Below are 22,323 nucleotides of genomic sequence, written 5' to 3'. Positions count from 1 at the left end.
GATCGCTGGTCGGCGTGGACTCGGTGGGCCGAAGGACATGTTTCCACACTGTATCTCTAAACTAAACTAAAAAATGAAATATCCTTGCGTCTTAACGGAACTGGCTGCAGAGATAGTGCATGTGCTGGTTGCAATCTGTCTAAATTGTTTGATTCTAGAGAGAATTGAAAAACCATAAATATAAAACTACTATTTAAGATAAGAGAATGAGAGATACCAGGAAACGAGTGGCCAATTAGCCCAACATCTGGCAGAGGAAATATCCTTTATTAAGGAAGTAATATAGGATATTTAGAAAGTCATAAGAGAATGAAATAGAGTCTGTGTAGAGAATACTATTATCAGGCAACTGAACCATCTTATTACAACTATAGAGCAGTCCTGAACTACTAACTACCTCATTAGAGACCCTCAGACTTGCACTAAATGTTATTCATTATAGCATATATCTGTACACTGTGAATGGCATGATTGTAATCATGTACTGTGTTTTGTCTTTCCGCTGACGGGTTAGCATGCCACAAAAGGTTTTCACTGTACCTCGGTACACATGACAATAAACTGAACTTAAACTACAGTCAAGATTCAAGATTCAAGATTCAAGAAATTTATTGCCATGTCAACAAGTTGATAGGAATGTGTCTTGGTTCGCTCAACATAGAAACATAGAAACATAGAAAATAGGTGCAGGAGGAGGCCATTCAGCCCTTCAAACCAGCACCGCCATACATTGTGATCATGGCTGATCGTCCCCAATCAATAACCCGTGCCTGCCTTCTCCCCATATCCCTTGATTCCATTAGCCCCTAGAGTTCTATCCAACTCTCTCATAACATGGTTTTATGAAAGGAAATTAATTATGAGTAGATAAAGGTTAACAAATAGATGTAGTGTATTTGGATTTCAAAAGGCATATAATATGGTCACACATAAAATAAATTTAAGGCATATTATTAAAGCACATGGGTGGCGGAGATAAGATTATTGGCATGGAAGCAGCTAATGAACAAAAAGTACAAAATTGGGATAAATGGGTTATTTTCAGAATGGCAATCAATAAATAGGGTACCAGATTCATCAGTGCTGGGACACAATTGTTTCCAATCTATATCAATGACTTAGCTAAATGCCCTGAATGTACTGCAGGCAAATTGGTTGATGAGGCAAAGATAGATGTTATCAAGTTTTGAGGAGGGTGACAAAGAGTCAACAACAAAATAGAGATAGATTAAATGATCGTGTATGAAGTTGGAAAATAGTGTATAATGTGGGAATAAGGGAGATTACCTGAAACATCACCCGTTCCTTCTCCTCCAGAAATGCTGCAAGTCCTGCTGAGTTACTCCAACATTTTGTGTCTATCTTCAGTTTAAACCAGCATCTGCAGTTCCTTCCTCCACAATGAGAAAAACAGATTATTTATTCAAATGGCGATCACAAAAAATTCACAGTGGAAAGGAATCTCATAGAAACATAGAAAATAGGTGCAGGAGTAGGCCATTCGGCCCTTCGAGCCAGCACCGCCTTTCAATATGATCTTGACTGATCATCCTAGATCATAACCCATTCCTGCTTTCTCCCCATACCCCTTGATTCCGTTAGCCCTAAGAGCTATATCTAACTCTCTCTTGAAAACATCCAGTGGATTGGCCTCCACTGCCTTCTGTGGCAGAGAATTCCACAGATTTACAACTCTTTGGGTGAAATAGTTTGTCCTCATCTCATTCCTCAATGACTGAACACTTCTTCCTAAACTGTGACCCCTGGTTCTGTACTGCCCCAACACCGAGAACATTTTTCCTGCATCTAACCTGTCCAATCCCTCAAAGAATTTTATATATTTCCATAAAATTCTCTCAAATTCTTCTAAATTCCAGTGAATATAAGCCCAGTCGATCCATTCATTCATCATATGTCAGTCCTGCCATCTCAGGAATTAACCTGGTGAGCCTGCACTGCACTCCCTCAATAGCAACAATGCCCTTCCTCAAATTAGGAGACCAAAACTGCGCACATGGATCCAACTACAGGAAATACAAATAAATAATATGCAAGTACATCAAATAATTAGGAAGGTAAATGAAATGTTGTATGTTAGTGATTAAGGTATGGAGTGTAAAAGTAAGGATTGTTCATTGTAATGTTTCTGAGTGTTCTTGTGTCTGCAATTGATTTTCGTCTCCATAATTACGGAATAATATACTTGAATGGGAGGCAGTCCAGGTAAGATTCACTATGTTGATACCTGCGATTAAGTGATTGATGTACAATTAAGAATCGGCAGGTTGACCAATATTCCATTGAATTTAGCAGAACGAGAGGGGTTCCTATTGAAACTATGATTTTGTCAGAGGGCTTGATCACGTAAATGCTGAGAGGATATTTCCCTTTGTAGGGAATCTAGAGCTAAGGGGCGTAGTTTCAGAATAAGGGGTGACCCATTAAAGGAGATAGAACATAGAAGCATAGAAATTAGGTGCAGGAGTAGGCCATTCGGCCCTTCGAGCCTGCACCGCCATTCAATATGATCATGGCTGATCATCCAACTCAGTATCCCGTACCTGCCTTCTCTCCATACCCTCTGATCCCCTTAGCCACAAGGGCCACATCTAACTCCCTCTTAAATATAGCCAATGAACTGGCCTCGACTACCCTCTGTGGCAGAGAGTTCCAGAGATTCACCACTCTCTGTGTGAAAAAAGTTCTTCTCATCTCGGGTTTTAAAGGATTTCCCCCTTATCCTTAAGCTGTGACCCCTTGTCCTGGACTCCCCCAACATCGGGAGCAATCTTCCTGCATCTAGCCTGTCCAACCCCTTAAGAATTTTATAAGTTTCTATAAGATCCCCTCTCAATCTCCTAAATTCTAGAGAGTATAAACCAAGTCTATCCAGTCTTTCTTCATAAGACAGTCCTGACATCCCAGGAATCAGTCTGGTGAACCTTCTCTGCACTCCCTCTATGGCAATAATGTCCTTCCTCAGATTTGGAGACCAAAACTCCAGGTGTGGTCTCACCAAGACCCTGTACAACTGCAGTAGAACCTCCCTGCTCCTATACTCAAATCTTTTTGCTATGAAAGCTAACATACCATTCGCTTTCTTCACTGCCTGCTGCACCTGCATGCCTACTTTCAATGACTGGTGTACCATGACACCCAGGTCTCGCTGCATCTCCCCTTTTCCTAGTCGGCCACCAGATGAAGATGGATTTCTTCTCTTGAGAGGCCAACAACTCTTTAGAATTCTCTAGCTCAGTAAACAGAGGAGGCAGAGTCCATGGATATATTCAAGGCAGAGAGGTGTTCTATGAGGGAGTCAATGGAGAGAGAGGCATTGAGGTTCAGATTGGAATCATTCATGATCTAATTGAATGGTGGAGCAGGCTTGACGAGCCATTTGGCTTCCTCCTGCTCCTTATGTTCATATGACTCGCTGCCATTCGAAGAGGCAAATATCTGCATTTCTGAATTGTATAACTGGCAAACACCAACAAAATCTAGACCAATGATCGCACATGAACTTTCCACCAGATGTCACTGCAGATTGGGATGTTGATCCCAGATGATTATTTCCCCTCGGTATATTTAGGCATCAATTGTTAATTTGCCCAGGATCTGCACAGGGGACTAACAGGCCAAAATGGCTTAAAATTACATTTTAACATCTGCATCTACTCGGATGAAACTGTCCCATCGTGAATGCAACCTGGTAAAACTATGCATTACAAAAATTAAGACATTTTGCTATTAAGCAAACGTTATTAATAATTCAAATAAAATAACAATTTTAAGAACACAAGAATAACTTCATATCAAAAAAGAAACGTTGAAATTCCAAACATAAACCACTTTTATTATGCTCCAAAAAAACATTGCACCTGCTGATTCAAATTATAATTGCAAAATTGAAAACACAACATGCAATTAATTCAGCTCACGGTAATTATCCGGCCATTTACCTCATTACTGTTTGTCAGACCTTGCTGTGTAGAAATTGGTGGTTGTGTTTCCATGAGTTATAACACTGACAGTCAGATGTATTTATTTTCTCCAAAACATTTTGGGGATTCCGAAACGTGCTGCACAGATACACAGGTTTTTTCTTAGTTTTTAGTTTTATAGACACTAGACAATAGGTGCAGGTGTAGGCCATTTAGCCCTTCGAGCCAGCACCGCCATTCACTGTGATCATGGCTGATCATCCACAATCAGCCCTTCTCCCCATTTCCCTTGACTCCGCTATCTTTAAGAGCTCTATCTAACTCTCTCTTGAAAGCATCCAGAGAATCGGCCTCCACTGCCTTCTGAGGCAGAGAATTCCACAGATTCACAACTCTCTGGGTGAAAAAGTTTTTCCTCATCTCCGTTCCAAATGGCCTACCCCTTATTCTTAAACTGTGGCCCCTGGTTCTGGACTCCCCCAACATTGAGAACATGTTTCCTGCCTCTAGTGTGTCCAAACCTTTAATAATCTTATATGTTTCAATAAGATACCCTTTCCTCCTTCTAAATTCCAGCGTATTCTAGCCCAGTCGCTCCATTCGTTCAACATATGACAGTCCCAACCATCCCGGGAATTAACCTTGTGGACCTACACTACACAATAGCAAGAATGTCCTTCCACAAACTTGGAGACCAAAACTGCACACAATATCCAGGTGTGGTCTCACCGGGGCCCTGTACAACTGCAGAAGGACCTATTTGCTCCCGAACTCGACTCCTCTTGTTTTCGTTTTAGAGATACAGCATGGAAGCAGGCCCTTTGGCCCGCTGAGTCCGCGCCGACCAGCGATCCCTGCACATTAACACTATCCTACACACACAAGGGACAATTTACCCATACACCAAGCCAATTAACCTGCATACCTGTTCATTTTTGGAGTGTGGGAGGAAACTGGAGATCTCGGAGAAAACCCATGCGGTCACGGGGAGATCATACAAACTCCGTACAGACAGCACCCGTTGTTAGGATCGAATCCGGGTCTCCGGTGCTGCAAGCGCTGTATGGCAGCAACTCTACCGCTGTGCCACCATGCTGCCTCTTAATTTAAACTAATTTAATGTCTTATCAGGAATGCAGATTTACAATTTGTTTTGCAAACTGACTGATGGACACCCATACACCTTGCAATGATAAAGGGGGGAATTACAGTTCCATATAATTGCATTTATACACTACCGTATTATGTTCCACATTTTACATGGAATGAATTACAATCTAGTGTTATAATTGCATTCAAATGACTAAAAGCTGTGGAATGGTCATTTCAATGAGAACAATGGTAAAGATGGGAAGATCTGTTCAACTAACAATTGATTGACCACCAAAAATCAGACTCGGCTATTGAATGATACATAAGGGCAAGTTGAAATAAATCCCCAAATATATCACATTATGATTGCTGTGAATATTTTGTGATGGCCTTCTCCCTGGGAGATGATTTTCAATGTGATTACATTAGTTGATATTGATAATAATGCAATTATTAACATTAATGTAGATGGGAATATTGTCCTGGGTAGAATAAGAAACAATACAATAGCTTCCAATCAAGATATCAAAGCAGGCACAAAGTGCTGGAGTAACTTTGTGGGTCAGGCCGCATCTCTGGAAAACATGGATAGATGACCTTTCCTAGTCGGGATCCTTCTTCTGACTTCTTCTGGAGTCTGACGAAGTGTCCCGACCCAAAACATCACCCATCCTTTTTCTCCAGCGATGCTGCCTGACCCGCTGAGTTACTCCAGCACTTTGTGTCTATCTTTGGTATAAACCAGCATCTGCAGTTCCTTTCTACACAATAAATCAAGCCACATTGCTTTTATCCCTAGTACTTCTCCAAAGGTTCCTGTACACAGAAAAAATGTTAGCACACTTTCAATGTTTACAAACTTGGATAAGGTCGAACTAAGTAACTAAAAACCCATTAACTGATTTGGTAATGTAAAAATGTTCCACTTATATAACTAGGGGTGCCATATTTGACCACATAGAAACACAGTATCAATAACATTCAACACAGTTTTGTGGGAAAAAAATAATCACCAGTTTGATTGAACATGTTGGAGAAATCAAAGGATATTTGGCGACCTAACTAATAAAGGCTTTCCTGCAAAATAAAATGTCGTGAAATTAGTGATAATCTGAATTGAGGTTGACGATAGAAATTGTTTATCTATCCAGTTGATGGTTGATAAATGTAAATTCCTTCTACATGGCATAGTATGGAATGGATTCTATAATACATTACTCTTAGATGATTCATGTAGAGACAATTAACCATTCAGATTTGTGGGCTGGTTTTAATAATCATTTTGGTATTGTCCACAAACCTGTTTTATTCCTCAAATATCTACCTCTATAATAATGAAAATAATATCAAAGCTCTTTCAATTGATCACTGCGGGAAGCAATGATACCTGGTTTATAAGCAGATCAAAATTCACTGATAACCAATTTCCACCCAGTTCGCCTCAATTCAGATTATCACTATTTTTACAAAATGTAACTTTGCAGAAAAGCCTCTCGTTGAGCGGGATAGGTCAATTTATGTGGAGCAAAACTGCTTCTTCTTCACCACTGTGGCTTGAGCTCCTGTGAACATTTTATCTGTGATTTTCCTCTATGACATATAATGTACTTTAAAATACTTCTTCTCCAGAGGCAGTACAGACACTCCAATTAGAATCAGAACCTGCACAAAAGTACTGCAGTATAAAGATTGATCAAATTCAACGACAACTTCGACAGAAGCAACCAAAACCTGAGAAATATGGGAGGCAACAATTGAACCAACCGAAGGGGAGAAAAACGACTTCTCAGGAGAGCTATGTGGTACCCCAGCACCTGATAAATCAGGTGCGACTCAAATACATCACAGAGACAGTCAAACAGGTACAGGAGTTTATTTTAATTGAACTGATTATTTATTCATGTATTGGTTGCAGTGAATTGAGGATACAAGGATTGGAATTAGAACCAAAGTGACAATTAAACATGTTAATGTAGTTATATTTGAATCTTCTCGTTTCCTGTTGTAGCATTGGGGAGCTCCAAAAATAGCAAAAAATCTCATTCAATTTGTTTTACTTAGCATCAACTGAGACAGCAAATGAAGTGCTTAATTTGGCATTAGCAACAATAGGACAGATTAGGGGAGAAAGAATCAATGGCGTTACTTCAGCTATTTTGCTGGAAAAGAGCCAAACAACTTGTTCATTCCCGACTTTCCCTGAGCCCCGGTGTGGGCGTGCAACAGTGGGAGTAGACATCGAAACATTTGGTTTCTCAGAGGGTGGCCCAGAATGATTTGAACTCCTAGCTCTTGTTGGCAAGCTAACTCCCACCCCTGCAATCAGTCTGAGGAAGGATCCCGAGGCGAGATGTCACCTACCCACGTTTTCCAGCGATGCTGCCTGACCTGCTGAGTTACTCCAAAATGTTGTGTTTTTCCTTGACTTACCAAGTAAAGTTGGGAACAACAATATCACAAAGTGGGAGTTGAAATTAATAGAGTGCGATCAAATTGACATATGGGTCCCACAAAAATGTTTCTAGGCCAAGTAAACCAGACATTTAGTGGGGTGAGGAACTGTGAAGGTTTTTGACAGAGAGAAGAAGACAAAACCAAAGCTAACCAAAGGCCAAGATATCTTTTAGGGATCAGCAGGAATGTGTTTCCCTAAGTTCAAGTTCAAGTTCAAGTTTATTGTCATGTGTCCCTGATAGGACAATGAAATTCTTGCTTTGCTTCAGCACAGCAGAACATAATAGGCATTGACTACAAAACACATGAATAAATAAACTGATAAAGTGCAAATAACAAATAATGGGTTATTAATGTTCAGAGTTTTGGCTGAGCCAGGTTTAATAGCCTGATGGCTGTGGGGAAGTAGTTATTCCTGAACCTGGTCGTCGCAGTCTTCAGGCACCTGTACCTTCTACCTGAAGGTAGCAGGGAGATGAGTGTGTGGCCAGGATGGTGTGGGTCTTTGATGATACAGCCTTTTTGAGGCAGCGACTTCGATAAATCCCCTCGATGGAAGGAAGGTCAGAGCCGATGATGGACTGGGCAGTGTTTACTACTTTTTGTAGTCTCTTCCTCTCCAGGGCGCTCAAGTTGCTGAACCAAGCCACGATGCAACTGGTCAGCATGCTCTCTACTGTGCACCTGTAGAAGTTAGAGAGAGTCCTCCTTGACAAACCGACTCTCCGTTAGCTTCTCAGGAAGTAGAGGCGCTGATGTGCTTTCTTGATAATTGCATCAGTGTTCTCGAACCAGGAAAGATCTTCAGAGATGTGCACGCCCAGGAATTTGAAGCTCTTGACCCTTTCAACCATTGACCCGTTGATATAAACGGGACTGTGGGTCCCCATCCTACTCCTTCCAAAGTGCACAATCAATTCCTTGGTTTTGCTGGTGTTGAGGGCCAGGTTATTGCGCTGGCACCATATGGACAGTTACTCAATCTCTCTTCTATACTCGGACTCATCCCCATCAGTGATACGTCCCACAACAGTGATGTCGTCAGCGAACTTGATGATGGAGTTCGCACTATGACCGGCTACGCAGTCATGAGTATAGAGTGAGTACAGCAGGGGGCTGAGCCACGCAGCCTTGAGGTGTTATCGAGTCTGACACATTTCCACCAATACGAACAGACTGTGGTCTGTGGATGAGGAAGTCGAGGATCCAATTGCAGAGGGATGCGCAGAGACCCAGTTCTGCGAGTTTGGTAACCAGCTATAGTTCCTTCAGATCAGGAATCTCTTTACTGATGGAGTTCACAGCTGGGTGCACAAGGGGGCATGACTACAACACTTGGTTGGGTCTACATGCAAGATGGCTTATACTGTATGGTCTGTCATTGTGGTTTAACTTTTACACTTTAGGTTGTCCCCATCACACAAGGGCATTCAGCTTTCTTGTGCTCAAATTTAGGAAAGTTAAGATGTCCAAACACCAAAACCCTCTTGCCCAAAACATAATTCCTCCAGGAGGGTCGGAAGGGGTTAAAGTCAAGTCTCTAAATTCAGCCATGCTTATTTTTCAACAGCAATCACTACCTAGTTAATCAGGGCAAGGACCATTTCCTTACTAAAGGGGATGATGCCAACATTTGCTGGCTTGGCTAAGATCAATTAAATCAACATAAGCCATGGCTCAAATTTGGAATTTCTCCAGCATGTGGCTTTTTATTAGGATTCCGGATAAGCTACCCCTTAGTAGATTTTTTTTTTTTTTTTGCAGCTAAACTTTAAAGGTTACCCTGAGGCAACTGGCATTATGCTGATACTGCAGGCAATTTCCAACTTGATTCTAATTGGTCTTGATTCATTAGTTTCACGATGCATTTCACATCATCAGTCCTAATCAAACCTCCTCGTCACTTCGCCAACTGGCAGCCAAGTATCAAAAGCACCTCCACCATCGGGGGATCTCAGCGGAGAGAAAATTGAAACGTTATTTAGCAATCTTGCAATTAGGTGCAATTAAATTTGCACTGGTGCATTGCAATAAATGGAATATTGGAATTGGAAAGCAGGCTGTGCAGCTGTGATGTACCTTTCTTGAGGAATTATCCAGTAATGTGTAATTAAAAATGACTGCATATCATACCTACATTCCATCCTTGGCACTGTTGCCGAACTATTCTCGAGAGAGTAGGAAACAATTAAATTGGCAGTGCAGCTGAGAAGAGCGACTGTAGCGATGGTCTATTTTCAGACTCTGCTGTCATCTACAATGTTCAGAAACCCAAGAAGCAAACCTAAATCAGTTAAAAAAAAAAAAAATTAAATACACAGAAACCTGCTTCAATGTATCACAGAAAATTTGGAACTTAACGTGTGCCAGGGAGGAAAACAATTACTGCTTGTAAGTAAGTCCGTAACGCTAGTGTATTTATTTTGATCTGTTGGACTTTACTCGAAGATTATTTTCTTGTGTCAACGGTGCAGATCACTCCAATAAACAAGCCTTCACTCCCCCATGAATGGGAGAGAGCGTTCACCTGCCTGATGGTCAGGCTGGTCTAGCAAACACAGCGGCTGAATAGAGGTCTTTGTCAGTACATTTTGGTTCAATGGACATCTTATGTACTCCCACGTATTTCTCAACTTCGCAAAAACAGTATAATAAACATTCTACGAGCAAGTGATTTAAACAATAAACTGCAGTCAGGTTTATTATCATTAAATAGAAATGTAAACGGGAGCAAAAAAAACCCAATATGCAGTTGTAGCTATTCAGGTGTGGAATGACAACACTAATAGACTGCCTGGTATTATTTTCTAAATCATGGCATAGATTATATGAGAAGTGTGGTCACTTACTGTTGCCTTTCCTAATATTCCCCTTCGTCTCTCTCTGTCTCTAAGAAACTGGAAACGGTTGATAATTTTAACTCACCATGACAATGCTTTATTCACGAAACATCTTAATAGACGGCAGATATCCTTGCTATTTTCTTTCAACTTTCAGGTTCTGGAACTTTTGCCACAAACTTCTTACAACACGAGCGATCAGTTAGCCACCTGACCCAATCCTTGAAAGAGTGACCATTAAAAGCAACATTATTTTGTTTATGGACTGATATTACATATGATATTACATTTTTAATTACACATTACGTTTACCTACTTTATGCAATATAATGTGTAGGAAGGAACTGCAATGCTGGTTTATACCGAAGATAAACACAAAAAGCTGGAGTAACTCAGCGGGACAGGCAGCATCTCTGGAGAGAAGGAATGGGTGACATTTCGGATTGAGACCCTTCTTCATGCAATATATTCCCAGCTTCATCAATAACCATTGAACTTGATATTATACAACACCTTACACTACAACTTTATGAAACTTTTGTTAGGTTGCATTTGGAGTATTGTGTGCATTTCCAGTTTCCCCATTCCAGGAAGGATGTGTAGGCTTTGGAATGGATGCAGAAGAGGTTTACCAGAATGCTGCCTGGATTGGAGGGTATTAGCTATTGGATGGGATTGGACAAAGTTAGATTGGTTTCTCTGCAGTGTCCGAGGTTGAAGGATGGCATGATAGAAATATATACAATTATGAGAGGCATAGGGAGGGCAGCCAGAACCCTGCTCTCAGAGTGGAGGGCATAATCCTTATGGTGAGAAGGGTAAAATTGAAAGGAGAAGTGCAGAGCAAGTTTTTTTACACAGAAGGTGGTGGATGCTTGGAATGTGCTGCTGGCGTGGTGGCGAAAGCAAATACAATAGTGACATTTAAGAGCCTTTTGGATAGACATGAATATGCAGGGATTAGCGGGATATGGATCGCATGCAGAGAAGAGATTAGTTTAACTTGGCCTAATGCTCGGCATTGACAGTCTATTCCTGTGCTATACTGTTCTATGTTCTTTGTCCTGTGTCAACATAGCAACAGGCCGATAGACTCATACAGCGTGGAAACAAGCCCTTTGGCCCAATTTGACCACACCGGCCAACATGTCACATCTGTAATAGTCCCACCTGCTGCGTTTTGCCCATATCCCTCTAAACCTGTCCAATCCATGTACCTGTCTTAAATGTTTCATATCTTCATCTGTAACTTTAAGCTACTCCAAACCTGCTTTGTCATCCAGCATTTTCCTACAAGAAATGAAGGGAGAGTTTCCGTGGTAGCCTGGTGAGTCATTTTGCGAACCTGTTGGAAGATGTGAGGTAGATAGATGGCTCCTCAGTTGTGGGGAAGTGGGACGAACCATTGTGAGATTAGCGTCAGGCACAGGATACACCAGAGTGGAGATTTCAAACCAGAGGCCGGCAGATTATTACAAAGTATTAATTAATGATGTAGTACAGACTAGTGAATGGAAGGAAGCTGGAGATCAGCATTGACCTGATAGCAGAACAAGCTTGCGGCTGAATAGCTATTCCCCTGATCCTATGTTCCTCGTTAAAGCAACTGAGGAATTTCAGCAACGTATGCTGCTTTGAATGAAGGAAGGCAAAATAAAGTAGTAGCAGGAATGTTTGGGAACACAGGGTCATCTTAAAGGTTCTGCCCCAGATATTTAAACATTATCCTACATGGCTGGTAGCTGTCAAATAGAACACCTCAAGCATAGATCCATTCAACCTTCTCTTCCCACTGCTGCCTAACAACTTTGGGGAATGTTCAAAAGGGGACTGCAGATGCTGGAATATCGAAGGTACACAAAATTGCTGGGGAAACTCAGCGGGTGCAGCAGCATCTATGGAGCGAAGGAAATAGGCGACGTTTCGGGCCGAAACCCTTCTTCAGACTCTTTGGAGAATGGTTTGTTTGGGAAGAATAACTCCCTCCTTCAATTAATCTCTTCCTGGTATTCTTTTCAGCATCTCTTTGTATGTGACATGAGCTTTTAAGCCATTCTTAATGAAGGGCGGCAAGGTGGTGCAGCAGTAAAGTTGGCACCTTACAGCGACAGAGACCCGGGTTCGATCCTGACTACGGGTGCTGTCTGTGACCTACATGGGTTTTCTCCGGGTGCTCCGGTTTCCTCCCACACTCCAAACACGTACAGGTTTGTAGGTTAATTGGCTTGGTATAATTGTAAATTGTCCCTAGTGTGTGTAGGATAGTGTTAGTGTGCGGGGATCGCTGGTGGTAGGGGCCTGGAATGCATTGCCTGGGGGTAGTGGTGGAGGCAGATACAATAGTGGTGTTTAAGAGCCTTTACAATAGGCACAATAAGCACAGGGAATTGAGATATGGATCATGTGCAGGCAGATGAGATCAATGCAACCAGGCATGATGTTCGGCACAAACTAAAGGGCCAGTTCCTGTGCTGTACTGTTTCTATATTTTCTATGTTCTACAATTATTCCAAAAAATCTCTTTTCTTTTTAACACCAATTTTCAGTTGATTCCGTAAATGTTCTCTGCATTCGTTCCAGCTTAATGCCATCTTTCCTTGGCAGGGTGAGCAAAGCTGATGCACAATACTTCAAATGCAGCACTTCCACAACAGGAAAAAAATATTGGTCAGAGTTTGCTGTTGCTCTGAGTTTGCTGCTAAATAATAAAGAGAATAAAAATACTCACTGTTATTTATGCTGAATTTTGACAAAAGCCTCAGGTAGATGCAGATATGCAGTTAATTATTAAAATGTGGATGTTGTTGTGTGGGATGGGTGACAGCTCTGTAACTAAGCCGCACAAAATGACAAATTGATATGTGGCTCCCTATTCAATAAGAATTAACGTTCCTGCATTGTAGGTGCCGACTAAAGTCACCACTGTGATTCAAGCCTTGTCTATATCACTCTTAGTTCTCTGTTCAATGCTGTGATATGTTCATTGCTATAATAATCAACCTCTTCATTAATCACTATGTTTAAAAAAAAGTCGATTCACACTCAATCTTTCAACGCTTAATTGATGTTGCAAATTTTTTTCAACATTTGCTGCTCAAGGTCGAAGGATTATCAATTTGCTTCAGTCTCTTAAGATTTCCATGGCAAAGCATCCTATTTATTTCTTTTTATTTCTTTGTCTTGATTTCTACTCTTAATCATCTCTTCTCTGCTTTCGTGTTTTGATTTTATTTAATATTCATTTCAGTGTTTCATATTACATTCTCCACCCTTGGCATTCACTGGTGTTTCCTTCTCGAGTTCCCCTAACATAATTATCATCGGGACCCAAGAAACTGCAGATGCTGGAATCTTGAGCAAAACCCAAGTTTCTGGAGGAACTCAGCAAGTCAGGCAGCAACTGTGGAGGGAGTGCACAGACAATTTTTTGGGGTCAGGGCTAAAGTTCCTACTTTGCTTCCATTTACAAATTACAAAAACGTACAGTATCAAGTCTCATGGAAATATAACTGATTGGGGGAATATCTAGTTTAGTTTAGTTTAGTTTAATTTAGTTTAGTTTAGTTAAGTTTATTTTCATGTGTACAGAGGCACAGTGAAAAGCTTTTGTTGCATACTAACCAGCCATTGGAAAGACAATACATAATTATAATCGAGCCATCCATGGTGTACAGACACATGATGAAGGGGATAACGTTTAGTGCATGATAAATTCCAGTAAAGTCCGATTAAAGATAGTCCGAGGGTCTCCTTTGAGGTAGATAGTAGCTCAGGACTACTCTCTTGTTGTTGATGGGATGGTTCAGTTGCCTAATAACAGCTGGAAAGAAACTGTCCCTGAATCTGGAGGTGTGTGTTTTCACACTTCTGCACCTCTTGCCTGATGGGAGAGGGGAGAAGAGGGAGAAGGGTGAGACTGGCCCTTGATTATGCTGATGGCCTTGCTGAGGCATTGTGAGGTGTAGACCGAATCAATGGAAGAGAAGTTGGTTTGTGTGATGGTCTGGGCTGCATCCATAACTCCCTGCAATTTCTTGCGGTCTTGGATGGAGCTGTTCCCAAACCATGCTGTGATGCATTCCAATAAAATGCTTTCTACAGAGCAGAACTACATCAAAGAATGACAAACACTGTTTATTCTGCTATACTCTGGTCTATGATATTATTTTACTAATTTGTCAACATCTATTATTTAAAATGTTCTATTAATACATCTTTCAGTTTCTCTGTGCTAGTGGAAATAATCCCAACCTCCTTTTAACAATTAATTATTTCACAGACCCCTGCTTCATTCCGTTTGCCCTCTGCAACTTTAAAATCCTTTGTGTAATAGGATTCCCAGACTACTTGAAAACCAGCATCATTATTGCCTGCTTAAATTTGCTATAATTATTCAATCTTGCACCACATTTGAAAATTGAGCATTTATCAGTTCTGCAATTTTGTTACTCATAACACACAAAATATCTACACAGAGTTGCTATTTGAATATGCGAAGGTCATCGATATGAATCATCGGTACTTTGGTATCAGCTCCTAATGTGAAAGCAATTACATTTAAACCACAGTTCTGTAGATGATAAAGTGTTTAACAAATCAGCTGGATTTATAGTGAGACTGAAAATATGGATTGCATGAGTCAGGGGGCAGAACTAGGAAAAAAAAAGCAAGTTCTAAATGGAGAAATTATTGAAATGGAAAATGGCAGAGAGGTGGGCAAAGTCTAATGGGTTAACATTTTGAATATTCCGCTTTGGTATCTGATTTTAAATTTAGTTCTGACCTGGGATAAAAGGGTTTGTCTTGAATTAGAATGTGCTCCCTCGGATAGCTGAACCCAGAGGAAAGAACCTACAGATTTAAGATGCCAAAGCAACAAAGCATATTATAGCCTTCTGCATATCATCCCACAAATGCATGTGGGCTGATATGGAACAGAGATGCTAGTCTGTTGGGCCAGCTGATTTGTTCCTGTGCTGTAGACTTCATGGAACATCAATTATCTTCCATCTGATAGAAGGTGACCTGACATTCCTTGAATAATTATTCGTGGGAATTGTCCTTGGAATCTGCTCTTTGCTCCAGTCTCACACTCTTGCCTAGATTTTGTTGGACTATACATCCAAAATCAAAAGTTAACTATTCTCAAGTTAAGTATTCTCAATTACTTGCAAATGACTTTTCCATTGCGTAAAATGGCAGATACTAACCACTCCAGTTATACATTTACACAGACTTAGGTTTCTCTTCGTCACTGAGATTTTATTCTTGAAATGAGGATGTTTGAAGAATTTTGAAGGTGTGACTGAGTGAGTGTGCAAATACTCTTCAATTTAATAATATTACATAAATTACTTGGTTTAAAATTTTCATTAAGGTAAAACATTTTAATGTATAAGAAGGAACTGCAGATGCTGGTGTAAACCGAAGATAGACACAAAAAGCTGGAGTAACTCAGCGGGACAGGCAGCATCTCTGAAGAGAAGGAATGGGTGATGTTTCGGGTTGAGACCCTTCTTCAGATATTTATGTAACTGGGTTATCATCTTTCTAAGATATAATATCCCAGTTAGGTTAAATTGGCTGTAACTTCAACAAGTCTAGGACCAGAGGCCATACTTTCAGAATAAAAGGACGGACCTTTAGAAAGGAGATGAGGAGGAATTTCTTTAGTCAAATGGTGGTGAATCAGTGGAATTTATTGCCACGGGCGTAGGTGTAGGCCAAGTCAATAGATATTTTTAAGGGGAGATTGACAAATTCTTGATTAATAAGGGTGTCAAAGGTTACGTGGAGAAGGCAGGAGAATGGGGTTAAGAGGGGAAGACAGATCAGCCATGATTGAATGGCAGAATAGACTTGATGGGCTTGTGTAGGAAAGAACTGCAGATGCTGGTTTACACCAAAGATAGACACAAAATGCTTACTCCAGTATGAGCTACCCCAGCATTTTGTGTTTATAAATGGTAACTTGTTTGGCTAGCAGATTTATCTGTATGCCCATTAATTAATTTCCCACCAACAAGTTAATTTTTGCATTGTTATCGCATAGCATAATATATAGATTACAATATTGGATGTATATCTATGCAATTTCTCCCTGTTTACATGCATTTGTTCTCTCTGCTCAACGCTTATAACACAAATGACACCAATTGAAAAAACCCTGCAATGGAGCAGCAGTGAGATGAAAGGTAATCAAGCAAGATTTTCATTACTGATAGCTATCCATTGGGACCTGCTGAAAGGGATACCTATGTGTCTGTGGACAAGTGGTGAGTAATGCCTCTGATGGATGAACAGTTCACTGACACTCCTTGCATGCTGAACTTCCCTTGTCTGTACAATTGGGGGTTCAGCGGTACGTACGGCCCAGTGACTCTGCAAAGAACAACATCCAAAAGACAGAAGTGACAGGAGATCTTGGCATTTGTGCTTGGCTGCCACATTTTTCTATTATTTTGATCATAGGTTGTTGAGACAAACATGCATCAGCCCTCCCGATGTGTTGACTGCTTCAAAAAGATCAGTGAACTAGCAGAACACAATTTCCTCCGTATCAAGAAGATACAATTGGAAGAAGCTTCTATGCAAGAAAAAATCGAGGATCACATTTATACCAAGGTACCCACATTTATTTTTGCAATGTCTCTTTTGCATAAAACTGCAGTATGCTGGCTTGTTTTATTTTTCAAGATTAACATCAATTTCCGTCTAAGAACAATTTTCTTCCCCCCATACCTCAGGTGGTAAGTAGAAACAAGAAATTGTTGATGTTGGTTTACAAAACTAAGACACAAAGTGCTGGAGTAACTCCGCAGGTCAGGCAATATTTCTGGAGAACATGAATAGGTAACGGTTTGTTTCAGGGACCCCTCTTTAGACTGGATTGAAGAAGGGTCCTGACCTAAAAAAAAAGGCCGCCTAATCATGTTCTCCAAAGATGCTGTCTGAACCTTCGCTCGATAGATGCTCCATAGATGCTGCATAGATTTATACCAGCACATATTATCTTTTTTCAGGTGGTAAATGTTGTGTACCTACGCTATGCAAATCAGAAAATCTGGTTGGATTCACAAGAACACAAGAAAATAGGAGTAAGCCACTCAGCCCCTCAAGCCTGCCCAGCCATTCAATATGAATATGCCTGACCTATGCTGGCCTCTTTTGTATCACTCCCCAATGACGCTTACTTCCTAGATCTTGCAAGTATTTATCCATCTCCGCCTTAAATATATCTAATGATTTGGCCTCCACAGCCTTTAGGGGCAGAGAACGGGGTACTGATTGTGGATGATCAGCCATGATCACATTGAATGGCGGTGCTGGCGCGAAGGGCCAAATGGCCTACTCCTGCACCTATTGTCTATTGTCTGTTATCTAAGTCCAGAGATGCACTACCCTCTGAGAGAAGACATCTCTGTGCACTTACGTTTCAAATGATGGACCCCTTATTTTAGTTTAATTTGGTTATACAGCACGGAAACAGGCCCACAACTGTGCGGCACGGTGGCGCAGCGGTAGAGTTGCTGCCTTACAGCGCATGCAGTCCCGACTATGGGTGCTGTCTGTACGGAATATTTTCTACTCGTGACTGCGTGGGTTTTCTCTGAGATCTTCGGTTTCCTCCCACACTCCAAATACGTGCAGGTATGTAGGTTAATTGGCTTGGTGTACGTGTAAATTGACCCTGGCGCGTGTAGGATAGTGTTAATATGCGGGGATCGCTCTTCGGTGCGGACTCAGTGGGCCGAAGGGCCTGTTTCCGCGCAGTATCTCTAAACTAAACAAAAAAGTCTGTGCCGACCAGCGATCCCCGCATGCTAATATTATGCTACACATACTAGGAACAATTTACAATTATACCAAGCCGATTAACCTACAAACCTGCACGTCTTTGGGGTGTGGGAGGAAACCGGAGATCCCGGGGAAAACCCACGCGGTCATGGGGAGAAAATACAAACTCCGTACAGACACCACCCGTAGTTAGTCAGGATCAAACGTGGGTCATGGCACTGTAAGGCTGCAACTCCACCACTGCGCCACCATGCAAGACCATTTTGTTGTCTCCTTGTTCATGACTTTACCACTATAGAAAATATGTTAACATCTACCTGGTCAAGCTCCCTTACGATCTTGTATGTTTGTGTAAGATTATCCCTCATTCTTTGGATATGCCTCGGTATCATGAGAGATTTGAATTTTATTATTCGGACAAACTACCTTTACATCCTCATATAAATATCTGTTTTTCTCTTAGCCTTAAGTTCAAATGAAAGATGTGTATCTGAAATGTCATATCATCTCCTTCCTTTACAATTGCACTGGCTGACTTGTTTACACTTTCATCCTTTGTAAGTTTTCCTCAAATTTGCTCTTTCATTTGTTTTCTTTTGTAGGATGCACTTACATTGATTGGAGAAATACACAATAGCCTTCCAAAGTATTCCGATGCTGCTTCTCTGGTGTGGAGGAGATTATTTGCTAAACTAAGTCCAAGATAATGATGTAATGAAAAGCCCTTTGAAAGCAAGAAAATCTTCGGAAACTGGGCCACAAGATATAATAATAAGTGGTTACGGCACGTTTGCAGCTTCCCTGACTTCAAAGACTCTAATAACCACCTAACCAAAGTTGTCTTTTCAAGATACTTCATTAAATAAAGGTTGTTGAACATGTACTGGATCAGACAACTTCACTTCCCACATAAGATTGATGTTAAAAGTAGAACAGAGTACAGAGGTTAGAAGTACCATGTTTCAATGCCTGGTTCATGATGTGTTTGTTAATTTTGGCTGGCATAACAATTTTTCTGATAAAAATGCTTACGATGGGATGTAAAGTAGACACAAATAATAAGCATTATGCCCATGCTTTGAAGTCTGGTCATGATAACTATATGGGTTTTGGATGAGAGCAGGTTTAGCCATTTGGTAGGGTCCAAAATTCTTGAGTGGAAAACAACTGAAAAATCACATTTATAAACAGGTGAATTCCAGGTTCTTCACAAGAAATGGTATTTCATTAGAATCTTTTATCTCCTATTTCACACTATTTATACTTCAAAATATTTTACAACAATTAATTATTGCATGTGCTCTCATTGCTTCTGGTTCACATTGCCAATGTTTATTTTTCCTCCCACCCTGTGCTTTTCCTCCATCTGTCTCTTCAGGTACCAACGTTTTTCAATGCTTACCCTTCTTTGGCAGGCACTTGGGGTGGAAGATGACTTGCTTCTGGTTTGGCTGATGAGTCCATTGTGGGAATGAGAGATGGGGATTCTCACAGATGGCTGTGGAGGCCAAGTCAATGGATATATTTTTCGAGGCGGATTGTCAGATCCGTGATTAGCAAGGGCGACAGGGGTTATGGGGCGAAGGCAGGAGAATGGGATTGAGAGGGAGACGTAGATCAGCCATGATGGAATGGAGAACTAGTCTTGATGGGCCAAATGACATAATTCTGTTTCTAGAACATATGAGCTTATGTCTGATAGGGTGGAAGGAAGGGTGGGTAGCTAGCTTCTCTAGCTCTTAGGGCTAACAAAATCAACGAATATGGGGAAAAAGCAGGAATGGAGTACGATTTTGGATGATCAGCCAAGATCATATTGAATTGCAGTGCTGGCTCGAAGGGCTGAATGGGCCTACACCTGCACCTATTTTCTATGTTTCTATGTTTCTAAATGGTGCGCCCCTTCTGCCATTTACATTGGGCTTCTGTGTGTTTCTGTACATTGACTCAAGATCATCCTACATGCTCCTTCTCCACTTTGGGTAGTCATGGACCAGGGATTCTCAGGAGTCAGTGCGGATGTTTCTGTTTGTCGGGGCGCTTTCAAAATATCCTTCAATCATTTATTTTGTCCACTTGGTAATCCTGAATGGAATGCTTATTTTGGGAATATGCTGTTGGGAATTGGTCTGCCCAACGGAGATGACCAAGTATAACTAGGGACTCAGATTTAGCGTCTGAAGATGGGTCCCAGCCTGAAATGTTACCTGTCCTGTTTCTCCATGGATGCTGGTTGACCTGCTGAGTTTCTAAAGTACTTTATGTCTATCTTAGGGACTCGACGTTGGATTTGTTGGCCTGATAATGGTTTGCTTAACTTTCCAGTCTATTTGAAGGATTTTGCAAAAATCCGGTGAACATCTTGAGGTGCCTTCTGTAGGTAATCCACTTCTCAGAAAATAATTGGAGGGTAGGGATCACTGTGGCCCAGTAACTATGAGATTTGAGCCCTTGATCTTGAAACATTCTTTTACTCAGTTGGCCAAAAGTGGCGTTGAAACAATAATGTGATGGTTAATGTTTTTAGTTTGGTTTAGTTTATTTTAGTTTAGTTTATAGAGATACAGGGTGGAAACAGGCTCTTCGGCCCACCGAGTGGTTAGGCTGTGGAGACCTAGAAAGTTTAATTAATAGATAGACACAAAGTGCTGGAGTAACTTAGCGGGTCAGAAAATGGATGGGTGATTTCGGATCGAAACCCTTCTTCAGACATTCAAACAAAAGAACTTCTGAGGTTTAGAGTTCCTCAGCTGGTGTGGGTTGCTCATGGGTTTCAAGGAGGGTGCTGACCTGAAACATCACCCATTCCTTCACTCCAGAGATGCTGCCTGACCTGCTGAGTTACTCCAGCACTTTGTATCTATCCTTGATATAAACCAGCATCTGCAGCTCCTTCCTACACAAGTTTAATTAATAGGTGGACAGTTTTAAAATTGGAGCTAAGTTCACAGACATGGCTCTCTCCAAAGTTTGTTACACAGATCCTTTCACAAAGAGGCACTCCAGAAATTGGCGGAGATGCTGCAATATTCTCTTCCAGATTGAACTCTTCAACCCTCATCCATTCGTATCACTTTGGTTTAACAGGTGCGATCCAGGGAGCTTGCGAAGCCTGAGTGCACTGAATTGAACTCACGGACTACAGCCAATATTGTTCTCAAAGAACAATTTCTGCGTCAAAATCGCTAACCTGTTTCTCAAGGGATCTTCATAGACACAGCCTGGCATCCTCAGCTGAAGTACCAAGGGCGGCAGGTTGTCACTTTTAGTGTATCTAACACGGTCCATGGCCTGCTTACACACCCGCCCACTCACATTGTCTAATATTTCCTCCTCTGACACTTAGTTAAGTTTCGTTTCGTTTAATGACACGTATTGTCAGGTACCAGTGAAAAGCTTTTTTGTTGCGTGCTATCCAGTCAGCGGTCAGACTATACGTGATTACAATTAATCCATCCCCTGTGTACATATACGGGAGAAAGGGAATAACATTTAGGGCAATATAAAGGCCAGTACAGTCTAAGTAAAGACAATCCGAGGGTCTCCAATGAGGTAGATGGAAGAGCAGGACTGCTCTCTTGGTGTTTAAGAAGGAACTGCAGATGCTGGAAAATCGAAGGTAGACAAAAGTGCTGGAGAAACTCAACGGGTGCAGCAGCATCTATGGAGCGAAGGAAATATGCAACGTTTTGGCCCGAAACGTTGCCTATTTCCTTCGCTCCATAGATGCTGCTGCACCCCCTGAGTTTCTCCAGCACTTTTGTCGACCTGCTCTCTGGTTGGTGAGACGATGGTTGATAACAGCTGGGAAGAAACAGTCCCTGAATCTGGGGGTAAGCGTTTTCACATTTCTATAACTCTTGCCTGATGGGAGAGAAGAGGGAATGTCCGGGATGAGACTCATCCTTGATTATGCTGGTGGCCTTTCCCAGGCAACATGAGGTATAAATGGAGTCAACGGAAGGGTTTGGGTGATGGTCTGGGCGGCGTCCACAACACACGGAACTGCTCATCCTTTGGGTACCAAGTAGCTAATTAACAGAATAGGAAGATCCTTCCAGCTCAAATATATTTGTCTGAGATTCAGCAACAAAGTAATGCAGAACCAAGACTCAGTCCAGTTTATTTACCACCTCTTTAGCTCAAGAACAGGAAGCTGACCCTGTTTCAGATCAGTTTGTGGTATCCAGACTAGGAAT

General features: G+C 41.3%; 1 protein-coding gene across 2 annotated transcripts in view; it reads left to right on the top strand.

The window, feature by feature from the left end:
* The window catches only part of c12h8orf48 (chromosome 12 C8orf48 homolog), a 38,233-nt gene extending 19,228 nt beyond the window's left edge, over positions 1-19,005 (top strand). For both annotated transcript variants that reach the window (XM_033030712.1, XM_033030711.1), the window contains exons 4-6: positions 6,663-6,895; positions 16,799-16,951; positions 18,727-19,005. In XM_033030712.1, the coding sequence (XP_032886603.1) occupies positions 6,663-6,895; positions 16,799-16,951; positions 18,727-18,831 (491 nt within the window). In that variant the 3' untranslated portion in view covers positions 18,832-19,005. The remainder of the gene's footprint in view (positions 1-6,662; positions 6,896-16,798; positions 16,952-18,726) is intronic.
* Positions 19,006-22,323: the final 3,318 nt, after the last annotated feature.

Source organism: Amblyraja radiata, chromosome 12 (genome assembly GCF_010909765.2).
Source record: "Amblyraja radiata isolate CabotCenter1 chromosome 12, sAmbRad1.1.pri, whole genome shotgun sequence".
NCBI classification, from domain to species: Eukaryota; Metazoa; Chordata; class Chondrichthyes; order Rajiformes; family Rajidae; genus Amblyraja; species Amblyraja radiata.
This window is presented reverse-complemented; position numbering and strand designations above follow the sequence as displayed.